Consider the following 24169-nt stretch of genomic DNA (forward strand, 5'->3'; position numbering starts at 1 on the left):
CACATCCAAGCCTCCACCATCAGCCCCAGGACACATGGAGGGGAGGGACCCCAAGTCCCACAGGAGCCTCCCTGGGATTAGCACCAAGCTTTGGAGCACACCCAAAACATGACCCTCACTGCCAAGGCGATCACTGTCCCCTTCAGCCTTCGAGTGGCCCCCAAAACCCCCCAGCTGCCACAAAAACCCCCAGCCACCCGTTCGCATGAGGTATATTTATGCCTGAGTCAGAATGAGGTCACACCGCAGTTTCCTCCGTGTCAGCTACCGACTCCTATTCCTGTGCTATGTGCACACACCCGCCGTGTTATTGCAGAGTATTTATAGCTATTTTACATGTATAATTATAAAACCACAACTCCACACACGCACAAAAATAATCATGGTGCCAGGACATGGGGGAGCGGGGCCAGAGCGATGGGAGCAGGGCTGGGACATGGACCCCACCACTAATAATAATTCTTTCCACTTTATATATAGCCCCTTTCATCCACAGCTCTCAAAAACGCTTTGCAGGCATTTAATTAAGCTTCCCAACATCCTAATGTGATGACAGCCAAGTAATAATATCCTCGCTTTTAGGTACAAAGAGAGGGGAGGTGGCAGGACTTGTCCAAAGTCCCGCAGTGAAGCATCCTGTGGGGCAGCGAGCCCAGGTGCCCCATACCCTGCCCCACACTTGTGGGGTACCCACGTGGAGACATGCCCATAGGGGAGATTTTGACCCAGAAAGGGGGATGAGGACCCCAGGATCCTGCTCAACCCCTCTGCTCAGTTTGGGGTGACGGCAACCGGTGACAGCACTGTGTCTGGGGATGGCAGCGGGGACCCCGGGGATTGCTGGGCTGCAGCTGCCCCACATCTGGATCAGTGGGTGGGAGAGACATACGGATCCTGACAAATTCATGGGCGAGAGCTCGGGGGAGAGCAATAAATAAGATGACAGGTCTGAAAGGGCTGATTTATGAGGAATATTAAGAATTGTAATCCTGCCTGGCCCAGCCACCCCGCAGGGAGGCCGGGTGATGACAAGGACCCAGATACATCACAAGGAGACAGGATTCACTGGGGCCAGCGCTGACATATCTCCAAACAGGAGGCCTGGAAGCAGTTGTGCCTCCTGGGGGGGTCTGGGCAGCTCGGCGTGGGGACACAGCCAGATCTCGGTGGCTGCCTGGAGATGGGATCCCACAGGGATGGATCTCTGTGGTCCTCAAGGTCTGGGGTTTGTGCTCCACTGAGCACCCTTCCCTCCCACGCACATCCCTGCCTGGATGGACCGCTCGCCTCCCATCCTTGGTGTGCTGCAGAGGGCACAAGGGGCACTCGCTTCTGTTTTGGACACTGATGGGACATGAGATGCCACCAAGCAAGAGGGACACGGCAGGAGAAGGTGGCCAGAATAGGGCTAGGGCTTCAACCACCAGAGCACAAATAAAGAGCAAAGAGGTGCTGGGAGCAAATGCTGGTGTTGGTAATAAAAGGGGCAGAAGTGCAGTCCTGGGGGGTGAAGGCTGGGTGGGGTCATTAACATCTGCAGAAAAACACGCGCTCCTGGCTCCTTTCCAACGCATGGAGATGTGGAGGACAAGTGCTCATCCTTGTCCCCATCCTGGGGATGCCCCACGGGGGAAGCAGCAGTGCATCGATGGGCACAGTGCGATTCTGCACATATGAAAACTAAATGCAAGTCCAAAATCATAAACCCAGATTTGATCCTGTAGCAAGAACCATCCTGCCATTTTATGGTTATGTTGGTATTTTTTCTCTCGCAGGCTGCAGACAGATCCCTGCTCACCGAAACAAGCACAAGCTGCACAGCAGCCCCTGACTGAGAACACTCACACCTACCGAGCCCCTAAAATGGGGGATCAGGACCTGCTTGCACCACACCGGGAGCAAAGAGCAGTGACACGGACATTAAGCAAGAAAACAGCTGCAAACCTTCTGAGGGGCTGCGAAGAAATGCCCCAAAGCCAATCTCTCTGAAGAGAAAGGTGGGAGGGAAATGGGAACAGCGTGCCTGGCCAGGGAGCCAGCGCAGCCCAGGCTCTGCTGCAGGAAGGTGAGCGCCTTCCCGTCACCGCACCGGCCACCAAAACTGCCCCGCAGCCTGCTGCTGTCACCTCACCGAATTCCACGCCCGCTGCCCCCCTTCTGCTGCCAGCCACGCATCTCTTACCAGGGGCTGCCGGCACCTCCACTGCCTCACTGGCTACGATGAGGGACTCGAGGATCCTTGCGCGGAGCTCAGGGCTCGCCTCAGTGCTGTGGGGAGAAAGGGGGGGGGGGGGTCTGTGAGGGTGCCAGCAGCTCAGCCCCCCCGAGTCCTCCAAACCCCCGGGAAAGGAGCCAGCCGCCCCGATGGATCTCTCGTGGGACTTCAGCGACGCTGCGCATCCCAGTCCCGCGTGTGACATCACGCCTGGTCGCCCTGGGAATGGGTGTGATGTCAGAGCATCAGTGTTGGAATGGGGGCTCCCAGCGCTGGCCACCCGCTTCGGAACACCCTGGGGCAGAGCCCAGGTCGGTTGGGGGGCCAGACTGCCCGTGCCTGGCTGCGGGCATCCTTCTCTCACCCACCCCATCCCACGCGTGGCAGGGGCACCTCACCTGGCTGCTGTGGGGCGGAGAAGCAGCTCCCCAAAGAGCTCCCCGAGGAGCCGGGGCGAGAGGCGGCTCTTGCGGGCACCCTGGCAGAGGCGGCAGAAGTGATGGGTGAGCTGGCGCAGGAGCAGAGCCTGGGGCTGCGGCAGGGCCGGGGGGGCCAGCAGGGCTCTGGCTCGCTGGCCACACTCCTCCAGGCCCGGGGTTTCTGCAGTGGAGGGGAAACAGGAGAAGAAAAGTCAGTTTGGGAGGTCGGGACATCCCCTTGTCTCTCACGGGAGCCTGGCACCTGCCAGCACACATGGCATGAGCTGTGGCAGGTCTCTACAGAGCCCCCCAAAACCCCTGACTTCAACCTCTCCTCCAAAACCCACGACTGCTTCTTTGCAGGCCTTCCCTTTGCACAGACAGGCTGTGGGACACGTGGGTGTCCCAGGGAGCACAGGGCATGCAGAAGTGATGCCCTGGGGGTCTCAGCCACCTCTCGCTGAAGGCTGCCAGCCCCATTTACCCACTTACATCACCCCAGATAAGATTGTAGGGTGACACGAGCACGTTCCCCCTCTCAGCACAGCCAGGGAGGGATCATGGGGTGCCAAGCTGCTCATCTGGCGGCGACTGCACCTAAACACCCCTTGCTGCTGCTGTTCCGACAGAGAACAGTGAGAGCCCTGTCCTGCAAAGCCATGGAAAAGGTAAGGCAAAGCAGAGGTGGGAAACAGGCACCAGCTGGAAGAACTGCTGAATTTAAAGGCTCAGCCCTCCCCTGCAGAAAAAGCAAGCTGGGAGGGAAAAGGCTTTTTAGGAGACAAAAAGCTGCCCCTGGGCAAAGAGCTACAGGCATGGCTGCAGCGAGGTCCCTGCCTCTCCTGTTGCCTGGAGTGCAGTGGCAGAGAGGGCTGATCAGGGGGCAACTAATTCCAGCGATGCTTGAATTGCCTGTGTGAATACAAGCAGGCACCTAACGCTGTTGCACATCATGGAGGTGCTGCCGGGACCCCAGTTGTGGGCAATCCGAGCAGCCCCTCAGCCTCGCAGCGTTCCCACCAGCATCCCCCCATGTCCCCAGTGCCCTCTGGCAGCCTTGGCCAGGGCTCCCCAGTCTTGTGAGCTGTGAGCTCAGCAGCCTGGGACCACGGTCCTGCCCTGGGCATGAGAAACAGCCGCTCTCCAGCCATCCTCCATCCTCGCCTTGTCCCGGCCCTTTCATCTGCGGGGGACAGGGAGGTCCCCAGGGCTGTGTTGCTCTCAGCCAGCTTCAAAGCCCGGCTTAGCCCAGGGCTGACTCAGCTCCCCGCGGCCCTTTGCACCAGGGCTGAGGTTTGGCCGATGCCCAGCCAGCTCCGGGCATCCGTCCTCGGGGCTGGGGTGCACTGGGGCTGGAGGGGTGGCAGGTCCCAAGCAAGTCTGCAATCCAGCTGGGATGGTGGAGGGGTGTTTGTGTGCACCCGTACCCAACAAGCTGCTCCCGCGGCACTTTCGGCTTTGTTCCAGGCCTCCCCTACCCCAATTGTTTGCTTTTTGCGCCTTTTTGCACCCACGGATGCTGCAGGTGGAAGGCCCACAGCCAAGGAGGAATATGGGGATGTTTTCCACCATCTTTTGCAGGTAGTCAGCTTGCCACTTTTCCAACCCACAGCCTCAAGAGGGGCAGAAGGAGCCTGCTTGCAGGGCAGGCTGCCAAAAACCAGCACCATCTCCTGAAAGACTTGCTTTTTTTTTTTTTAAAAAAAAAAAAAAAAGCCCCAGAGAAATCTCCATTGGTTTCTCCTCCATTCCTGCCTCCTCCTCCTCCTCCTGCACCCGTTGTGCCAGGAGCAGAGCCGGCTTCAGCGCAGGCTGTGGGGAAAGGCGCTTCCCTTTGAAGTTGCTTAACGAGGCAACCCAGCTAATTGCTTCTTAATTGCATTTTTATCCTTGGAAGGGAGGCAGCCTTTGATTTCTCCTCTCTCCAATGGGTGAGGGGAAGGCAGCATTGGTGCCACCGGCCCGGGGGTATTTCTCCTGGCTGAGTGTCTCTGTGCAGAGCAGGGAGGATGGGTTGTGTCTTATCCTTCATCTTCTTTGTGTGTCCCTCCTGCCTTCCCAGAGGCACAAAGAGCCCACCAGGACATAGTAGGAAAAGGCCACACTCGTCTGGCCACGGGTGATCTTTTGGTGCCTTTTAAGGCAGCCAACAGCATGACCTGCCCAAGTGCTAATCTGGTTTAGGACGGGGAGGTGATGCACAGGGATGGCAGATACTGCAGCACCCGGCAGCGAGACGAGAGCTGCTGCAAAAGGGGAAATCTCAGTTTCAAAGGTGGCGAGGGGTTCAGGTCCTATCTAAGACGGTGGGCGAGGGCTTGGTGTGTGCCCAGTGATGCCCATGAGGCCTCGGGCTGGGAGGGGCTGAGAGGCTCTGCGAGGACTCATTTGAAATGGGATTTGCCTGTTGGGATGGACCGTGGCTCTGCTGACCTGGGTATGAGGCCTGCCCTGGTTATTTGAAAAAAATTCAAATACAACCAAAACCTTGACAATCTCATGCATCTGCACGGAGTCTGGAAAGCTTGCAGGGACCTAATGTCATATCCTAATGGCGCTAAGTTGGAAAAGCTGAGAATTTTCTATGCCCATATAAAGCCAAGAGTTGACGAGGTTACAGTAAAAAATTCCCAGGCAGCAGAGCCAAAATATTATTATAACGCTTTCTTCTGGGGCCAGCATCACCCAGCCTTGGCAGCCGCTCGTCCCAGCAGGCAGCACCTCCTCCTCTGGGCAGTGCAGTGGGAGAGGGCCGTGCCGTGGCCGGGGTGAAGCTTCTGCTTTCCTGGAGCATCTCCCCAAAGCTGCCACGCTGCTCCAGTGCAGGGGGGTGCTCCCAGCGGTCCTTTTCAGGATCTGCCCTCGGTGCAGCACTAGGCAGGGCCTGGGGTCAGGAGCCACCCTGGAGATGCTGAGGAGCCCTTCTAGGGGGTTCCCAAAGCTCCTCCAGCCTCGCAAAGGTCCTGGCTGTGAGGGGAGCCCGGCTGTGCTTACCTTGAGCCATGTGGACCAAGTCGCTGTAGAGAGCTGGAGGGATCAGGGGTGACGGGAGCTCCTGGAGGTACCACTTCAGGGCCTCTGCCAGCGTCTGGGCATCATACAGGTCCATGTCTACGGCCGAGGCGTCTGCAGGGAGAGACCCAGTTGAAGTCCTTAGCCTGTAGTACTGCACCTCCGGCATGGAGCATGGTGCTCTTCCATCCCCACAGGCCTTCCTTCTTTGCCCATGGCCCCATCTCCCAGGTATGGCAGCCCATGATTTCACTGTCAATGCCCCCGCCCCAGCAAATATTCCTGTCCCACTTTCCACTGACCCTGAGTTCCAAGTGCCCATGGAGAGCTCGAAGCAGAATCCCTGCCTTGTGTGCACCAGGGCGTGGGGCAGGGGGTCTCGCTGTCCCACTGGGGTCCTGCTGCAGGATAGCACCCATGGGACAGACTGAGAGGCTACCCCAGGCACCCTTGGGCCATCAAGGGCCAGGCACCATGTGCCAACCCCAGCCCTGGAAGAACTACTTGGAAAAATGCATCCATGGAATGGGGTTACGGTCCCCAGGCAATGCACGTTGCTGAAGGCCTGCGTCACCCCTAGAGAGCCCGAAATGCTGCAAACACGCCCCAAAAGGCAGCTGCCCTGGGTGAGGCAGCGAAGGATGCTCCAGGGATGGGACAAAGCGCCTGGGGCAGGCTGAGTTCACCCAGCCTGGGCTTGGGACGCAGACAGCGCTCTGAGCAGAAATGTCCCACGGTCCAGCAGGAGCCAAAGGGTGGGACACGTCCATTCGAGCCCCACGGCCGGGCCAGCACGGGAAAATTGCTTCACCGGGGTCCAGGGTGAAGAGCCCTTTCAGCATCCTTTGGTATTGCCTCATGCGTTTTTCTTGGAGGTCTCTCAGCCCAGCCAGGCCGGGAGGTGGCTGCCCAGAGGGTGGCAGTCCCTTTTGCAAAGATCTGGAGGTTTCAAAATCTGGCTTTGATTCGAATTGGAGCCAAACGCAATGTTTTGAAATTCTCCTCATAGGAGAAATCTTGGGGGGGGGGGGGGGGGGTGGGGGGGTGGATAATAAAAAAAGCACAAGATATTTGGGATCATTTGAAGTGGTTCATTTGTAGAAGCTAAATTTCTCACTTCTTCTTAATGAGAATATTGAAAAAAAGAGAAAATTTTGCACTTTCTTAAAGGTGACGTGTCAGGCCCCAAATGGCCTGGTGTGTTGTGACTGAGATGTTGGACTTGCTCTGCTCTGAGCCCCCTTCCCCTCCCCTCTCTGGGTCTTTATCCCCAAATGTAGCTTTACTGAAATTGGTGCCGTACTGGGAGATGCTCCATCTCCCAACCCAGAATTTTCCAGCAGAAAATGCCTTGAGTTTCCAACCACTTCAGCTGACTGCGTGTGGCCACGGTCTATTCTGGAGCAATAAACTCAAAAGAGTGGAGAAAAGCTATTTCCTAGGGCAAGGCTTTGGAGGCGCCTGGCCAGCAGAGCTAAGACGGGGAGCAGCTCCCCAGCTCATGGAAAAGGCTGGTTTGGGGCACATTGACCTTGATGATTTTTTCCTGGGGGTGTCCCCACTGTGGGCCAGGCAGCGCAGGAGCCTGCCCACCTTCTCCTCTGCCTGCTCAGGGACAAAAAGCCATGGTGGGTCCCTTACAGCCAGTGGCTGCCATTTGGCTCAGAGACCGAAGAGAAAACAGATTGGCCAATGCCCGAAGTGAAGCCTTTAACCCAGCTGTTGGAGACGCTACCTCATTTTCAGGAGCAAGCACCCAGCTGGCTGGGAACCGTGCCCCAAGGCAGCGTGGGGACAGCCGGGAGAGATGCCACCATGCTGGGGTGGGCAGCCATCCAGCGTGGCCAAACATGACCTGGGGCAAAGGTGGGTGCTGCCTTTCTAGCACCCCCCAACGTCACCACATCATCCCATGGACCACTCTGCCCTCAGCATCCTCGAGGTGGGCAGGGCTGTGCTAGCTCTCACCTTCTGCACCCTGGCCCCACTCTGGTCCGTGCTGATGCTCCCATCTCCCAGCCACACTTCTGGACCTTCTCAGACAAAAGGGTTATTTCTACCAGGGTTTGCAGGGGGATGACAGCCAGTTCCCCATTTTGCTAGCACTTGCCCTGGAGAAATGATCTAGCAGGTTGGCTCCAGCTTCCAGGGGGAGGAGAGTGGGATCAGGGATCCCACGAGATGCTCCAACCCCTGTTTTGGGCTGAAACCCCTTTAGTGTGTGGCTATAACCAAGTCATGCTGCCAGGCATTCACAGTCTCATTGCTTGGGCAAGCAGCTGTATTTCAGAGAGCTGCTCCCATCAGTGGGACGCACCGGGCAAACCCCAAACCCCTTCTCACCCGGGGGCGAGCCTGGCTGCTCTCCCCTGCCCACCGTGGAGGTTTCTGCAGGGACCTGTCACTCACCTTAAGGATGCTGGTGTGGATTGGGGAGAGCAGGCACAAGCTGTTTTTGTGCAGGGAAGGAGCTGCTGCCAGGCGCTGGCCCCAGGCGATCAGCCCCGGGCTCCACCATGGCCTAATTAGCTCGTTTGCATCATTAGGCATGGGCTTGGGGGGTTGTTCAAAGGGAAGGCTCAGCCGGTTTCAAAGCAAGACTCAAAAACATTTTTACGCCCAGAGAGAGGCGTGATGGGGAGGCCAGGGGGATTCACACCCTGCTAACAGGGACTGGTTGCTGATGGCACCATTTTCCTTGGCACATTGACTAGAAATAGCCGCTAGCCTGTTGCCCCCATCCTTTTGGAGATGCAACGGCATCCTCCTGCCCCAGCTCTCCTCCTTCCTATGGAGCTGCGGTGGTGAGCTGGGTTCTCTGTTAGTCTGAGAGCACATCTGAGGGGTGCTCTGAGCTGCTCCCCAGCACCGGCTGCACCCCATCAGCTCAGGGAGGCTCGTCTAACAGCTGGGGAAGGGTTAACCCTGGAGCCTTCCCAGACAATTACTGCCGGCCTGACCCCAGGGATGCTGCTCTCTCCTTATCAGAGAGAGATGATAACCAGCTATAAGAAGTTAATGATGCTGCAGGATGAGTCAGTGCTCTCCCGCTGCTCTCCAGATGTTCCCGTTCCCTCCCCAGGGGAATAACGGAGGGATTCCATCAGCCTGCCACAAATAGAAGGCAAATACCCCCAAACCCCAATTTCAATCCCATACCAACACCCCCTCCCAGCCCACCCCAGCACACAACCTGCTTGCTGACCTGCTAGCAGAGCAAGCAAGCAGATGGGGGCCAGCAGAGAGCTTCCCTTGTCTAGTGGGGATGAAAAACAGGAATAAATTTGGGGTTGGGGAAGGCATGTGAGGGATGACCACTGGCCCAGAGGGAAAAGCAGTGGGTGCTCCCGGCCTCCTCCCAGAGGGATGCCAGAGCCCACATCCCAGCAGAGGCAGAGGGGTGCCGGGGCTTTGGGCTGAGTCAGGCTGGGCAGGAAGCACCGGGATCTCTCCTGGCAGCTGCAGCCAGCCGGGGGGGCATGAGTAAGCCCAGAGTCTCTGTAAATGTGGAGGATGTTTAGCCGAGAGTTGGTGGGGAGGAGGTGGTGGGTTTCGTTCTGAAGGAGAGGCTTGAGTGTGTCCTGGTGACCAGCTGTTCCCTTCCCCGTGGCCACAGGGGACGGCTGCGCCCACATCCCCAGCCAGTGCGTGGGTGACAGCGTGGAGATCCCACCCGGCACCCACAGCCCCTCTTGCAGCAGGGTGCCCCAGGGTGTCCCACAGGCTAAGACGGACCTTGGCCGCCGAGTGCTGCCGCAGCGTGATGCTCTTGGGTACACTGTCCCCGTGGTAGAGGGGCACCCAAACCACCCACACCTGGGACTTAAATACTGACTGGGGGCTTTCCCCTACCCCTTCCAGACCTTTTAGGTTCAATCATCAGCTGGTGCTACAGGGCTGTCCTTGTTGTCCAGCCCTGGGGGACAGAACTTCCCATCTGCACAGATGCTGCCTGCACACGGACCCATACATCCCCCTGACCTGACCAGGTGTTTGAAGCTCCTGGGCATCCCACAGTGGGGATTTACTGGGAAACTGTGCACTAAATCAGGGAATATTTCCTCAGCTTTGATTCAGCATCATTGGAACATCTCTCAGCCAGCCCGCTGGTACCTTGTGCTGGGGACTTGGCAGCTGCCAGGGCAGCCTCTTCCCATGCACGGGAACTTCTGGCAGTCCCAAACACCCTCCCAGCTGGGTTTCACCTTGGCATACCCCCAGCTTGCAGTCAGCCGGGGCAGGGGTGCTGCGATCCCCCCTTTCAAGAGTGCCCAGTGAGGCTGCCTTCCCCCACCTCTTCTTCCCCAGCAGCTATGGGAGGGGATGGCAAAGTCTCACCCCCATATTCATCCCGATGGGTCTGGCAGGGACATCTGTGCCGCTGCCGTTTATTTACCCTTCTTTCATCACCACCAAATATAAGGGATGAGCTCATGCCTCTTGCCAGGCTCTGACGATGTGGGGTTTATTTCTACTGAAGGTATAAATAAAAAGCAGAGCAGCAGGCACTGGGGCGCCTTGGGTTTGGGAGTAAAGTCATCGCGGTGGGGTTAGTAGCTTCGCCAGGGGAAACCAGAGTCCTTGGGGGCCTCCAACCCCCACTGGCATCCCAGGGATGAGGATGAGGATGCTCTCCCTCCTTGGGTATCCAGGCTGTGATGATGGGGGGAGCGGTGCGAGGCCCCCCAGGCTGCTCTTCTCTCCAGCCCAGCCCTTTCTGCCCAGCAGCAGCCCCGGTGAATCCCCGGGGCCCACCGCCACTCACTAATCCCCACCGAGCTCTGACCTAATTCCCGGGCACGTGAGCGTGTCTCCAGGCAGACTGCTCTGCGCCGGGGCCCCAGATCAAAGCGCGCAGGATGGCAGCGCCGGCACGGCACGCCTGGAGACACCCTCTCCAATCCGCCTCGCGCTGCCGCCGGGTTCACCCCGGCACCCTGGGGTGCAGGGAGCTCCTGCCTGGCCCTGCCAACGCTGGAGGCTTTTCCCAGTGCTGCCCATGTATCTGAGGATGTCTCAGTATTCGCTTTTACAGCTGGATCCCAGAGCATGGGGTGAGAGGACATCACCCCTGGGCACCAGAGGTGCTCGGACACCTCGTGTCCACAGGCACCAGGGACTTTGCAGGAGGTTTGCCCCATCCCCTGCTCTCCAAACAGCCCCTAGGCCACACACAGGGGACAGCAGGAGTGCTGAGGGCTGGAAACGCTGAGGGTCAGCATGTGGCCCCTGGCACCACGGGCACAGAGATGCCTCCAGGCCATGAAGCAGCCCCGCAGCCGGGCACTGCAGGGAGCACAGGGGGCAGCGGGACCGAGGGCTGCATCCTGACACTGCTGTTTAAAGCTCTACTTTCTTCTTTGTTTTCTGCCCGTAACTCTTTCTCTGTGGCTGCAGTGGGGCTCCTGCCTGGCTCATCACTCACAGCCCTTCGGCGAGCCCCTCCAGGCCTGTGGCTTTTCATTAAGTCCCTTTTTGGTGCCACCACGTAACTCCAACTCTCATGTTCAGTGGCATCACACAGCCCCACTCTCCTCTTAGGGCATATGGGTCTGAATTAAACACCAAGTGTCCTAAAATAATTAATTTTTCTCTGAAGCCAACATAAGCCGGCTGCGAGCCCAACCACTCTTTGGTCTTTGCTTCACTCCCTGGCCCTTTGGCATCTCAGCCAGGTGGCAACGGAGATGCCCAGTTCACTGATAGACCCCCCCCCACACACACACACCTTTATTGATGAGCTCTGTCTTTGCTTTCTTTTTTTTTTTTTTTTTTTCACCTATAAATATTTTTTCTTAACATCATCCAACACAGAAATACCAAGTTTGGTGCACAGGCTCTAGCCAGTGGTCAGATGCCACCATCCTGCAGGACACCAGCAGTGCCAGGATGGCGACAGGCTCAGCTCAGGCTGTAGAGCTATGTGAAGCTGTGCTGCATCCAAGTCTGCTGTGCCCAACGCTGCTGCAGCCCCACGAGGATGGAAAACCTTCACCCCAAAGCCTGGGTGATGTTCAGCTTGGGGTCTGTCCCCTCCAACTAGGTCCCCCGTGGGTAAGGGCTCCAAAAAGGCCAGGGACAAGGCAAGGGTCTCATCAGCACAACTCAGGAGGGGACAGCCAGGACCGCTCTGACCTGCATGGCTCCTTGTCCCCAGAAAAACCTCCTCCTCCTCCCCCCTACCGGGAGTTCAGATGCTCTTTCAGTGTTGAAAACACCCTGTTTTCTCCAACAGATTAAGAAAACCAACACCTGAACTCTCCAGCCCATGCCCCCTTTTCCTTGCATCCTCTAGTGGTTTTCCTGCCACCACTGCCAAACACCAGCATGATTTGGGTATTAGCAGGGAAGCTGAAACCCCCAGTGGGAACCTGGCTTTCCCCCGAGCTGGGATGCAGTTCGGTTCCAGCCACCACCAGCCCCAGCTCCGATTTCTCCCAGTTCCCCAAGATGGAGCTTGACTTTTGCAGGCAAGGGAAGAAACAGGGTACTGGAGGGATGGATCATCAGGAGAGTGGGAGGAAGAGAAACACAACCCTTGCCTCTGCTGCCCTGGGCATGGGGCATGCAAACTCCCATTTTTTGGCAGGGATGCTTTACCCCACAAATTACAATGAAAGGGTCTGTATGGGGGCCAAAGCAGAGATGCTCTCCTGCCCTCCCCAGCCTGGTCTGGGCTCCAGCAGGGCCCTGGGAAGCACCGCTGGGTCTCTGGTCCATGGGAGGCTGTGGGGGGAGCAGGCTGCCAAGCCTGGGCTCTGCTGGGGTGCTTGTCCCTGGCAGGAACATCATCCCCCTCCTGTTTGCATCCCTCTGGCAGGGCTGAGCATCAGCCCCTCTAGCTGAGAGCTAGCAAATGTGTGACATGTCCTACCCCCTCCAGCCAGCTCCAGGGAGCTCCGGCTTTTCCCAGTTCTGGTGTTGCCAGCACACAGGGCAGCCCCCTGAGTTGCCAAATAAAAAAGCTTATTTCAGTCCTAGAGGAGAAGGTGGGCTTGGAAGCATCAAGTCACTTGAGGCTGTTGCGGATTGTTCAGGGCTTTCAAATGGTTTGAAAAATAATGATGGCATTTCCCTGCCCAGTGCTGGCTTCTGCAGTGGGAGATAAAAACCTGGATGGACCCAGCAGCTGCTCCACAGCTCCAGCCCAGGCTCTGGCAAAGCCAGTGGAGTTTGCCCCTGGCCTGGGGGAGTCTCCTGAGGCCGAGCAGGATTTTGGTAGTGATCAGGGGTGTGGCCGGGGGGCCCTGTGCCTGCCAGGGATGCTGTACTGGCTGTGTGGGGAGGACGGAGGACTCCCAGCTCCTGCGTGCTCAGAAAGCAAAGCATCCTTCCATGCTGTTGCCCTGCCCAGTGTGGGCATCAATGCCCAGTGCCGCCGGGGGGGTGGGGATCGGTCTCTGGATGCCTTCACCAGCCGGGAAATCTGGGCTAGGGGGGGCAAGGCCGTCCGAAAGGGCCCCCACCCTCCCCAGGCTCCTGCCTTGCCCAGGCTGCAGCAGGGGCTTCTGCAAGTGGGGTGGTGGGGTGCACCGTGCCCCCCATCATCCCCAGGGGAGCAGAGCCCTCCTCGGGCAGCGGGGACGGAGCCGCCGTGGGACCCCCAGCATCTCCTCTCCTGCACCCCCCCTTCCTTTCCCGCAGCCCCGTCCCGTCCCCCCCCGGCGGGGACTCGGCTCCCGGTGCGCGGGGGAAGCGATGAGGTCATGTTGCTTAATATAGCGATTTCATCACAGCCCTTCTCCCCAGCAACACGGCCCGGCTGCCGCCGGCCCCCCCCCGCGCTGTGCCCCGGCCGGCAGCTCCCGGGGTGCCGGGCCCAAGGGCGGGCGGGGGGGGGGGGGGGGGGGGGAGGGGGGAGAGGGGCTCGGGAGGAGGAGGAGGAGGGGGAGAACGCGGTGCCAAACCCGGACTGTGTAGGGCTGGACCGTGCCTGGTCCCACAGTGCCGCCCTCTGGGCACCGCGGCCGGGAGGATGGGGGGATGCTCAACGCAGCCCCCCCCCCCCCCCCCCCCCCCCCCCCAGATTCCAGCGGCACTCTGGATCCATCACGTCCCCAACGCCCCCGTGCCATCCCAGCCGCGAATTTAGGAGGAGGGGTGGGGAGCTGTTTTGTCCCTCCTCCCCACCCTCCTCATGCCTCCCTAGTCCTGCAAAACGCTTCCCATTCTTCTAAAAGAAAAAAAAAAAAAAAAAAAAAAAGAGCTTTTTCTTCTCCATTTCTTTTTCTCTATCGCACCAACAAAAGGCTTTCTCCCTTCCACGCTTCTCAAATAGAAACCTTAAAGGTTTGCAAACGAAAATATTTTTCTCCCTTTAAAAAATAGGGCTTCTAGTGAAAAGCCCCAGCCCTGTGCCTACATCCCTCTTGGCAGCATCATACTGGGATATTGGGGGAGTTGAGGAGGATATTGGGGGAGTTGAGGAGGACTTGCGCGCAGGCAGGGCCTTACAGAGCTGTAATTAGGGCCGTAACGAGGTCGGAGCCAGTAACCCACCCCCACTATGCCTGCATAGCATCGCTTGCCTGGCAGCATCACCTCCGTGGCCCCTTTCTGACCAGGGACACGGGGAGGGACACAGCTCTGGGACTTACCTGCCAGAAGAGCCTGCTTCAGCTCAGCATCCCCCAGCGCACCGGGAGCAGATCTGTAGAGCACCTCGCTGTCGAGACCTAGGGAGCAGCCAGGAGAGAGGGGTCACTCCTGAGCCCCACATCCTCCCCTCCCACACAAGAGAAGCAGGCAGTGACCGAGACCACCAACTCCCTCACCCTGCCCACGCTGCGTGGGCATCGGGGTGCGTGGGGAGAGGTTTGGCTCTAGCAGTGTTCTCGGGGCCATCTCTGAACGCGGGCAGGGCGGGCGGTCGCGCGTGTGCACCCGCGTGTGCCCTGCGGACGGGCGCTGCCGCTCTCCGTACCTTGTTTTTCCAGCGCCTCGATGAGCCTGGCCACGGTCGGCAGCGCCTGCTCGGGGAGGGTGGGGTGCTCGGTGAGCTCTGCCTGCCCGGGGAGCCCTGTGGTGGAAAGACAGGGAGAAGGGGCTTGGAAATTCCTGCCTGCAGGAATTCCAGCCTCTTCCCTTGGCTGCTCCAAGACAAGATCAAGCTGCTGCTTTGGCACAGCCACAATCAACACTTCAGCTCATGCGTGCCCAATTTGGGAGAACTTCTCCATTATTTTATCCTCTTTTTGCAACAGGGGTCACTGTTGGGGGCTCAGCCACTTGCTGAGATGCAAAGACGTGTTTGGGCACGCGCCCTGGCCACGGGGGAACATCCCACCCTGCGCGTGGAAACCCTTCAGGCCAAAACCCTTTCCCCACCTCTCCTCCCATGGCATTGAGACTCTCCCCTCTCATCACCCACAGCCCTCAGTGGCACCAGGCAAGAGCTGGGAGGGCAGATCTATACCCAGCATGGGCATGGCTCCCTGCAGCTCTCACCCACTTGGATTCTCTGGTGTCTACAACAGGGCTGAGCACAAGCCCAGGGAGGACTCAGCCACCCCTTTGGCTGACACAGACCTCCCCCAGACTTTGAGGAGCCCTTCAGCCAAACATGGGCCAGGCTTCCAACAGCACAAATCCTCAGGTGCTGCTGCTTCTGGGTTTTACACCAAGGACACCTCACCCCAGACCATGCCGGAGAGAAGCAAACCCCTTGACAGGGGAGACAGCACCTCTTTTTACCCCAGAGCACAATCCATCCCTCCCTCCCTCCCTTCTTATCACCCCAGCTGATAAACCTCTCCACCTGAGTGGCTTATACCTGGCAGAGACCCTGACAGTGTTGGGATTTCCACCCCCTCCTCTCATTAGTGGCCCAGAGCTGCGTGTGATGTGACTGCCAGGGCATGGATGGCATCTGAAAAGGCTCTTCTGCTTGTTTTATGTGGTGAGTGGATATTTTCTGCTGGAAATATATTTTTTAAAATTATAGCAAATTAAAGCCTGAGTGTGACTTTTCTCCCCAGCGAGGTGCACTCCAGCCTGGCCAACTCCAACCTTGGGTTCATTCTGTCTTTGGTTTTTGCTACCTGGCAGAAGGGAGGGAGCTCACATGTGAAACCAATAAACCCATAATGGTTTTAAGGAATCAAAATGAAAAAAAAAGGGGGGCTTTAGGAAGGGCCACACTGCCTTTGATCTTTTGCAAAAACACGATCTGGCTGCAATGGGTGGATCTGGGCTCCCATCTTTGCCACGGTGATGCCCTGGTGCTCCCTGGAGAGCAGGGAGGGATGCAGACCTCCCATTTGTAGGTGGCTGATCTGGTGCCCATGCACGGCTGTGACCCCCCAAGCCCAGCAACAGGGTCCCCTCCATTACCTGTTGGGGATGTGTGGGTGCGTCAGGTGGGAATGGGGATGATTTCAGGATTTAAAGCAAAGCAGGTGGTTGGGAACCAATGGAAAATGTCCCCACAAGACAGGTGGTTTTTTAATTAGGGAAAAATCTGGGGTTTGGCCTGCAAGGTGATGGCTTGGGTAAAGAAAACAACGGCAAAAAATAACTATCTGTTTCTCCTTGCTGGAAAAAACAGGAATAGCCCCAAGCTCAGACTGGAGCTATAGCCCATCCTCTCCCCTCAGGGTGCCAGGCTGGACCCCAGCACTATTTGACTCTGGCCCTGGGTGAAGTGGAGGTGATGCCCTGCAGTAGTGATGCTGCCTAGGACAACAGGCAGGGGCAAAACAGCTTCGAAATTCCTTGCAAGTCCCCTGGGGGCTCAGATCCCCAACAGAACTATTTTTAGGATATTATTTAATTTTAAAAGTATCATTCCTCCTTACAGAGCTGGCCCTAGCTCCAGGACACAGCTGGGAAACGAGTGTCTCTCTCCCACTTAGGGATCCCCCCAGGGCTTCTCCCTGCTTGGAGTGCCCAGGGTGCCCAGCCAGCATCGGGGCTCAGTGGGCACCAAGGGCAGTACGCCGCCATCACAGAAAAACAAGCATTCGGGCTTGCCAGAATAAATGTCCCTCAAAACCTCCATCTGGAAATGGAAAGAGTACAGGAAGAATTTAAAAAAAAAAAAAAAAAAAAAAAAAGTCCCTTCTTTTCCAAGAGCACATTGGAGATTTTTACTCAGGGAAATCCTGCCAGCTGGGAGGTTTGGGTTTAAACTGACCTAAAATGATAAATGCTGCTCCGCTGCTGCAGAAAGATGCAATCGTAGCCCATGAGTGTCCCCTGCCGAGGCACCCCCACACCCCGGCATTGCCCCAGGAAAGGCACCCCACGGCGGGGCACCCCACGGCGCAGCGCTGGGAGGCAGCACCCAGTTCTGCCGGACAGCAGGGCTGGACACAAGGCCGTGGCCAGAGCATGTCCTGCAGATGGCAGCACCCTCCCCAGTCTACCCCCAACACCTGGTTTTAATGGGTTTTTCCCTATTAAACCCCCCTAGTTTTTACCTTTTTTTTTTTATTATTATTTTTTTTATTTTTAAGTTGTTATCCTCTCGCCCAAGCACATGCAGGTCTGGGTCTCCTACGCTGCGCCCTTCCACACGGGTCAGGCTCTCCAGCCTGGCTGCGCTTGCTGCTGGGGACGTGCCTCGATCTGTGGGGCATCGCCACATCCCTGGAACCTGCAGGCCGGGGTCCCTGGGCGCATCCCACAGCCCCTCGGAGAGGAGCCCGTACCACCCCCTGCCTGGGGCAGGCACGAGGCAACGGTGATGGGCAACAAAGGCAGAAGCAAGAAGGTGGCTTCATGCTTCTCCCTTGTGAACTGGGGAGGAGAGCCCTTGGGTCTGCACCTGTCTGACCTGAGTTGTCCACACTAGGGCACTGAGTTTGCTGGGGCTCTGCTTGCCAACCAGCCAAGGGAGATGGCTCCTCATTCACTGATGAGCTTGACTGGGAAAGGGGCTCAACCCCCTTGTCTGCCAGGGTAAGCGCCCCCAAAAAGTGGCCTCTCCCCTCCTGCAAAGGCAGCACATAGCTGCTCGCTGATCCCCAGCAGCACTGCTGGGACTGTGGCTGCCTGGGTGCACCCAGAGCATCGGCTGGGGAGGAGCACCCATGTTTGGGTGAGGGGAGGTGGAAGGGGGTCCTAGTATTCTTCTCATGCTGCTGGGGGGGCTGAGTGACAGGATCCACACGGCAACGCCACATGTGGTAGTGGATGGTGCTGGGGGAAGGAGTCGCCCCATGCCAGCGGAGTCCTGCTGTGCTCAGCCCAGGGGCCAGGTGGTCCCCACCCTCTTAAATCATAGTGGCAAGGGGACCTTGAACCATATTTTGGAGGGAGACAGCCTCGTCATCAGCAGGTGCTCCTCTAAACCCAGGACCAAGGTACCTCCGATGCCTAGCCAGCCCAGGAGGGAAACAGCCCCTCTTGTTACCACATCTGTACCTTGGTCCCAAACTGGGCAAGGAGGGTGCCGAAGGCACTGGGCCAGCAGCTGGGCAGGTTTTGGGCAGCTGCAGCTACAGGCGATGCCACTCTCCCAGCCCCAACCCCGCCTCATCCCAGTCTCCTCCATCACATCTTAAGAGAAGGAGACCACCACAGCTTTGGACAGGGTTGCTGGGTCGTGCCTGGCTGGAAGCTGGGTTTCTTACTTTGCTTTTTTTTTTTTATTATTATTTTTATTTTATTTTTTTTTTTTTTAGCTTGGGTATATTATGCAACTGCTGTGAAATCCCTGCCAGCCCCAATGCACTTGGCCACGGTAAGTGGGCGAGGGCAGAGCCGGCTGCACGAGTGTGGCAGATCCCAGCAAAGAAATGGCTGGAGGCCCCTGTGCCAGGAAGGGCCCTGCTGAATATCCCCCCCAGCCCTGTGCTGCAGCCCCCCAGTGATGGAGGAGACCCCCAGGGACCAACCCCATCGCCTGCCAAGATTGTCCCCCATCCCAGCTTACACAAAGTGACACAGAGGCTGAGAGCTGGCCGGGGGCCAGCGCTTGCCTGGGCACCGAGAGCAGCTGAAATTGGGTGCCGCAGTGGTGGGGGGAAGAGCAGTTGGAAAAAAAAGGTCTCCAGGGACCACCATGGGGTTTTCTGCTCCTCCCTGTGGGGCCAAAAGGCTCCTGCATCTTCTGTGCTCTGACAGACACAGATCCCCTTGGACACTCCGTGCCAGCACAGCAGCCAGCCTGGGATGCTGGCGAGGAGCAATCCCTGCAGTGTGTTTGCTGGCGGGGGGGGGGGGGGAAACGATACTCTGGGCACCCCCATCCCCTCCTGCGGCTGCCTCAGTGCACTGGGGCAGGTAATTCCTGGGGCAGCTCCTCCTTCTGGGGCTGGATCCCCATCCCAAGGGTGGATCCCCACCAAGCCACCCTAAATGCCAGCAGCCACCCGGGCTCCACGCCACCCTCACCATCTTGCAGGGGACATCCACCCGTGCGTTCCCACCTTCCCGTGCCCCCCAGCACTCACCCCAGGGTGTGGGGGTCCCGGCGGGTGGTGGGGGCAGGGGCCGCGGCCTGGCCTTGGCGGTGGTGGTGCCGATACGTGCGGGACCCAGGTACTCCACGTAGGTGCCGGGGAAGTCGCCGCGCTCCTTGGTGCGCTCGTTGAGGCCGTGGAGCCAACCCTGGGGGCTGCGCTCATCCCCGTCCTTGTAGTCAGGGCTGCCGAGCATCCCGGCCCTGCTGACCGTCAGCACGTCCCCGGGGCACAGCGCCAGGTCCTCCTCCCGGTCCTTTTGGTACTCGTAGAGAGCCCGGTACTGCAGCCCGTCCGAGGAGGCCATGGTGATGGTGTGGTGTGGGTCACGCTGCCCAAATCCAGCCAGGCATCGGGGGCCTGGGGTGCCTGTACTGGGCGGCTACGGCTGGGCTGGGACGATGCGGCAGGGATGGGAGCGCTCCCTTCCCTGTGCACGCAGAATAAAAATCTCGGTGTTGGAAAAATCTCGGTGTTGGAGAGTGGCTCGTGTCCCCCTCCAGCCCCAAAAATCGCTGCAGAGCCACGGCAGTGCCTGAGGCTCGGCAGGGTTGGCTCAGGTGTGGGTAAGGAACCTTTTCATCGCTGGGGCAAATGGAGGGGAGCAAATGAGGCTAATTGGGGTGCTGGGTACAAACGTGCTGTCTTCTTCTCAGCTGGGTCTCATCTGCATGGTGCTGGGGACATCCCTCTCTCTGCTGGAGAGAAAAGCAGCCTGTTAGTGACCAAACCTCTGTCTCGACCCCAACCCCACTTCTTCATCCCCCCAACCCAGCATCCCGACACTGGGGAGAGCCTAGCAGCTCGCTCAGCTCCGGCTTCCCGGGGAGCTCCCGGCAGCAGGACTCGGCCGCTGCACGCAAGGAAAGTACCGGCAAGAGTCTGGAAAGTAGGGCAAGAGATCACACCACGGGCTTTTAAAATAGACATATGTGCTGAGAAACCTCCTGCCGCACGCAGCTCCCCTCCGGCAGCTCCAGCCTGGCATTGCTGCACGGAGCTGGCGGATGAAGACAGAGGATTTTGGGGTGGTTTGGCTTTTTTTTTTTTTTTTGGTGCATTTTTAAATATTCCTCGGAGAGAGACATCTTTCTCAGGGGAGGTGGGGGGGTTGGAAAGGCTATGCTGCTGGCAACCCACTGCCCCCCTCCCACCCCCAGCTCCCCGCAGGACCCCACGGAAGAGGGATGGATGCTGAGCGGCAACCGCCGGGCCATCCGTCTGTCCGTCCATCCATCCTCCCACAGCCCCTCCAGCCCTTACCGGCAGCGGTGGCTCCCCCGGGGGAGCGGAGAACAGGAGCGGAGCGGAGCTGGTCCCCGGCCCCGCCGAGCCGAGCTCCGGCGGTGATGTCAGCGTCCCTCCTCCTCCTCCCCGGTAGCCGGGTGCCCCCCCCGCCGCAACGCGGCGGGGGGGGCACCCGGCTACCGGGGAGGGGGAGGAATTGTAGGAGGAGGTGGATGATTTCATCCCCAGATGCAGCATCTCTGCTCCTAAATTACCTCCTCTGGAGGTTGGAGAGCCACAGATGTGTGTGTGTGGGGGGGGCTCCATCCATCTTTAAGGATGCTAAAGCACAGGGAAGAAACAGCACCCCATGCACACACACCCCACACCCCCCCCACTAGCCAGCTCTCCCTGCCCCAGCACCCAGCCCATCCACAGAGGACCCCAGCCCTTAGCCAGGTTAGAAAACACGCTCAGGACAGGCAGGAGCTGCCATGGAGAATCCCAGTCCAGGGGATGCTCTGGTTTCCTCACTATCCTCCTGAGCATTTGCTCAAAAATATTCCCCAAACCCTGGGGTAAGGGCTGGGCACCCCATAAAACAGTGCCAGGCAATGCTGTGAGAGCTCCCGCGTGCAGCGAGGCTCCTTAAAAATTAACGAGACAGCAGTTAAATTATAATGGGGCAGAACTTGGAGGAGGCTGGCAGGGCTCATATGGAAAAGGCCAAGCTCAGCCACAGCAGGGACACGCACACCAGCCCAAGGCAGCAACAACGCTGGTGCATGAGACAAGAGCATCAGTTCTCAGCTCACTTCCAGCCCTGGGACACCCATGCTGGAGGTGCCCCCGCCCTGAGATGTTTCATGTCTCAGTGAGTCTCAGCAGAGCCAATTACACCAGGGCACGGACAAGCTGTCCCAATATCTGATTGTTTGTGAGGCACAAAGAGGTTGATGTGACATTCCCAGAGGTGCAGAGGCTTTGTTTTTTCTTGAATCCTTACTTCTCACACTGACTTCTCTGAACTGGCAGTTGCTACTTGTCTTTGCTGCAGGTTGGGCATCCCAAAAATAGATGGTACCTAAAATACAGGCTCTGGGAAACGCACACTGGCTGAATCCAGAGCAGTGCTGGATCAGCGGGGATGGCACAAAGCCCCAGGGGCACCCCAAGTGCTGGGGAAACTGAGGCATAGAGTCCAGCAGAGCAATGAAGGAGATGTACAGCCCTTCTCACCCATATTTTCATCAAACTCTCCCCTCCCTTCCCTGCAGTGCATGGCCTGACTGTGCCAGGCAGCAGCATCCTGGGGAATTTCACCCCCCACTGCCCGGCTCCCCAGCCCAGCTGCTGTCCTTCAGGGACTAAAAAGGGCTTTTTCTCTCACTTGTCCCATTTCGGCTGGCATTGTGCAGCTGCTGCAGCTGCCGGGACAGAGTCAGAGTTGGCTGCAAACACACAGGCACTGCCCTCCCCTGTGTTGTGCTTCCCTGCTTGGGGCTGCCCCAGTCGTGTCTCCTGTACCCCACTGGGGATGAGGAGGTTTTGCCAAGTCTCTAAAGCCCTGCTTGGTCCCCACAGCCTGTCCCACGGGGACTGTCAAGCCAAACAGGGCTGGACACTGTGCTGGCACTCTAAGTGCTGCCTAGGGAAAGGATTAGATCTGGGGAAGCTGATGGGTACATTACCATCTGATATTATCACCCACCCTATCCTAGGATCAATCCCATATACGGGCCAGGAATTAACACAGTCCCAGGGCTCTGAGGCAGGGGAATACCCTGGCCTGACACCCACCATCTTCCCTTCCCAGGCTGCTGAGTGGGATCCCTCCTTCCCAGCAGTAGACATTTTCCCTTGCTGAAGTACCTCAGGGTCCCCAAACCCAAAGACACCATCTTCTGATGGAACCAAGTCCCATTGCCCCCCAGCCCCAGATGGGGCTGAGCATCACCCCAGCATAACCAGCTCCAGGGCCCCTCCTTGTTGCTTGCCTCCAGACATCCCCCCAGAGCACCCCTTACCCTCCACACCAGCTGCACTACAGCAGAATCATTCCCAAAGCTCCCCCACCCTATATCACCCTTACACTGTTAATTTAACCCCCTACCTCACTCCAAGCCCAGAAGTGGGCATATCCCCCAGGGTAGGCAGGGAGCACCCTATGAATAAATAAAAGGTGCTTCAGGCCTTCACTGCTATTTATTGAGCAAGCAGAGGAGCTGCTTGTCAGGCCCTGATTAGCTACAGATCCTTCCTTGTTTGCTTAATGAGCAGCACTCATTGCCGTGAGAGCTTTGCCTTTGACTTGACTGGCTTTTGCTTTTCTGTGGGGTGTGCAGGAGGAGGCGTCCTTACACCCCACGTCCCTCTTTAAGCCCCACTTTGCTCACCATCCATACAGCCCAGGGTGGGGCTATGGGGGAGGGAGAGCGACAGGTCTCCTTGCCGGGGTCCCCAGGCCCTGCTGCAAGCCCCTCTCCTCTCCTGGCTGAAGGGACAGCCCCCAGTGGGACCATGTCTGGGGGATGCTTGGGACCAGGCACTCACCTCAGCTGCCTCTCCTGACCTTCCCAAAGTGACAGGGGTGGCCCTGCTGCTCCCCACTTTGCTTCAGGGGCTGCCCAGTGCCATCCCGCCCAGCCCCGAGATGTGTTGGCCACACGTGCCTCGTGCTTCCCGTCAACGGCTGGGGCAAGTTAGCCACATGGCTTTGAATAAATAGAGCATAAATAGAGTTGTTAATGTGCCCGGCTGGAGCAAGTGAGGCTGTGAAACAGGGCTGAGCCCTTCCCAGCTGGAGAAATCAGAGAGAAGCGGTGTTTGATTTCTGCTGACATTTCGGAGTTGGCTTTTTTGGTTTCAACTGTTTTCCCTTTAGGAGGGGGCCACGCTTCACTTTCTCTTCTCTTTAGAAGCAGAAAAACTCCGTCTCTCTTGGTTTTCTCCCAGGGTGCCCAGGAATGAGCTCTGGCTGCTGTGGGTTTTGCTTTAGGAAGAGCCAAGTGTTTCTGAAGAACACCCTCTGAGCGCGGTGACTGAGGGCAGCCGGGAGCCACTCGCTCCTGCAGCCACCCTGTCACTGGGCCAAGCTGCCCGGCTGGGCCGGGGGTACCCCTGACCTGGGGAGGGAGGTGCTGGAAAAAAGCCTGAGGAACCAGGGCTCCTTCCTGCACCTCTCTGCAGGGTTGAAGCTTTGCAGCACCGCAGGTGCCGGGTGCTGCCGGAGCGGGTGCCATCAGAGAGGCCACAGCACCAGTCGGGCATCCCAGCAGGGCACTGGGGACCGACAGCCCCTCACTGCCACCTCCCTGAGCAGCAGCCACCAGCACCGAGCTGGGCCACGTCCTGCACCCCGACCTGTGGTGGGAGAAGGCTCCATCAACTGGGTGGCCCTGGCCATCCTCACTGGTGAGACAACGGCAAAGGCTTCCCAGCCGGGCAGCAGCCCCCAGAGCATCAGCGCTCGGGCACGGGGTTGTCCTGATGTGACCTCGCGGGGCAGCCCTTTGCATCCCCGAACCCACCTGGCTTGGCTTTACAGCAGCTGGCGCCTCGGCATGGCTCTTGTTAATTAATTCGGGAGGGATTTGCTGGCCTGGACACATGTGCGAAACAAGCAAATCCTATTTGGAGGGGTGCGGGCAGGCAGCCAGTGGCAGGGCGGGCACGGGGGGACTCACTGCAGGGGGTAAATGCACAGTAGGAAGCTCAGCCCAATACACAGGCAGGGAGATGTCATCAATCCCCTCTTTAATTTCATTATTAACACACAGCTAGAAACTGCATCATGATTAAAATCATCTGCGTAAGGCGCAGGGTCGGATCCTTACCTTGAGGGACTCACACCCGGGGGGGAAGCACCGCTGGGACATACTTGCAGCCCC

At 58.2% G+C, this 24169-nt stretch overlaps 1 protein-coding gene across 2 annotated transcripts in view; it reads right to left on the minus strand.

Moving 5' to 3' along the window:
- Positions 1 to 20429, minus strand: part of LOC104366887 (phosphatidylinositol 3-kinase regulatory subunit gamma) — an 81677-nt gene extending 61248 nt beyond the window's left edge. The window contains exons 1-7 of one of the 2 annotated variants that reach the window (XM_042806253.1): positions 20316 to 20429; positions 19044 to 19750; positions 14570 to 14665; positions 14244 to 14321; positions 5629 to 5760; positions 2614 to 2815; positions 2183 to 2268 (exon numbers count right to left, since the gene is read on the minus strand). In XM_042806253.1, the coding sequence (XP_042662187.1) occupies positions 2183 to 2268; positions 2614 to 2815; positions 5629 to 5760; positions 14244 to 14321; positions 14570 to 14665; positions 19044 to 19359 (910 nt within the window). In that variant the 5' untranslated portion in view covers positions 19360 to 19750; positions 20316 to 20429. The remainder of the gene's footprint in view (positions 1 to 2182; positions 2269 to 2613; positions 2816 to 5628; positions 5761 to 14243; positions 14322 to 14569; positions 14666 to 19043; positions 19751 to 20315) is intronic. The other variant, XM_042806245.1, reaches the window with a different exon arrangement.
- Positions 20430 to 24169: the final 3740 nt, after the last annotated feature.

The sequence above is a fragment of the Tyto alba genome, unplaced genomic scaffold (genome assembly GCF_018691265.1).
Source record: "Tyto alba isolate M040663 unplaced genomic scaffold, T.alba_DEE_v4.0 Super-Scaffold_1000006, whole genome shotgun sequence".
Classification (NCBI taxonomy): Eukaryota; Metazoa; Chordata; class Aves; order Strigiformes; family Tytonidae; genus Tyto; species Tyto alba.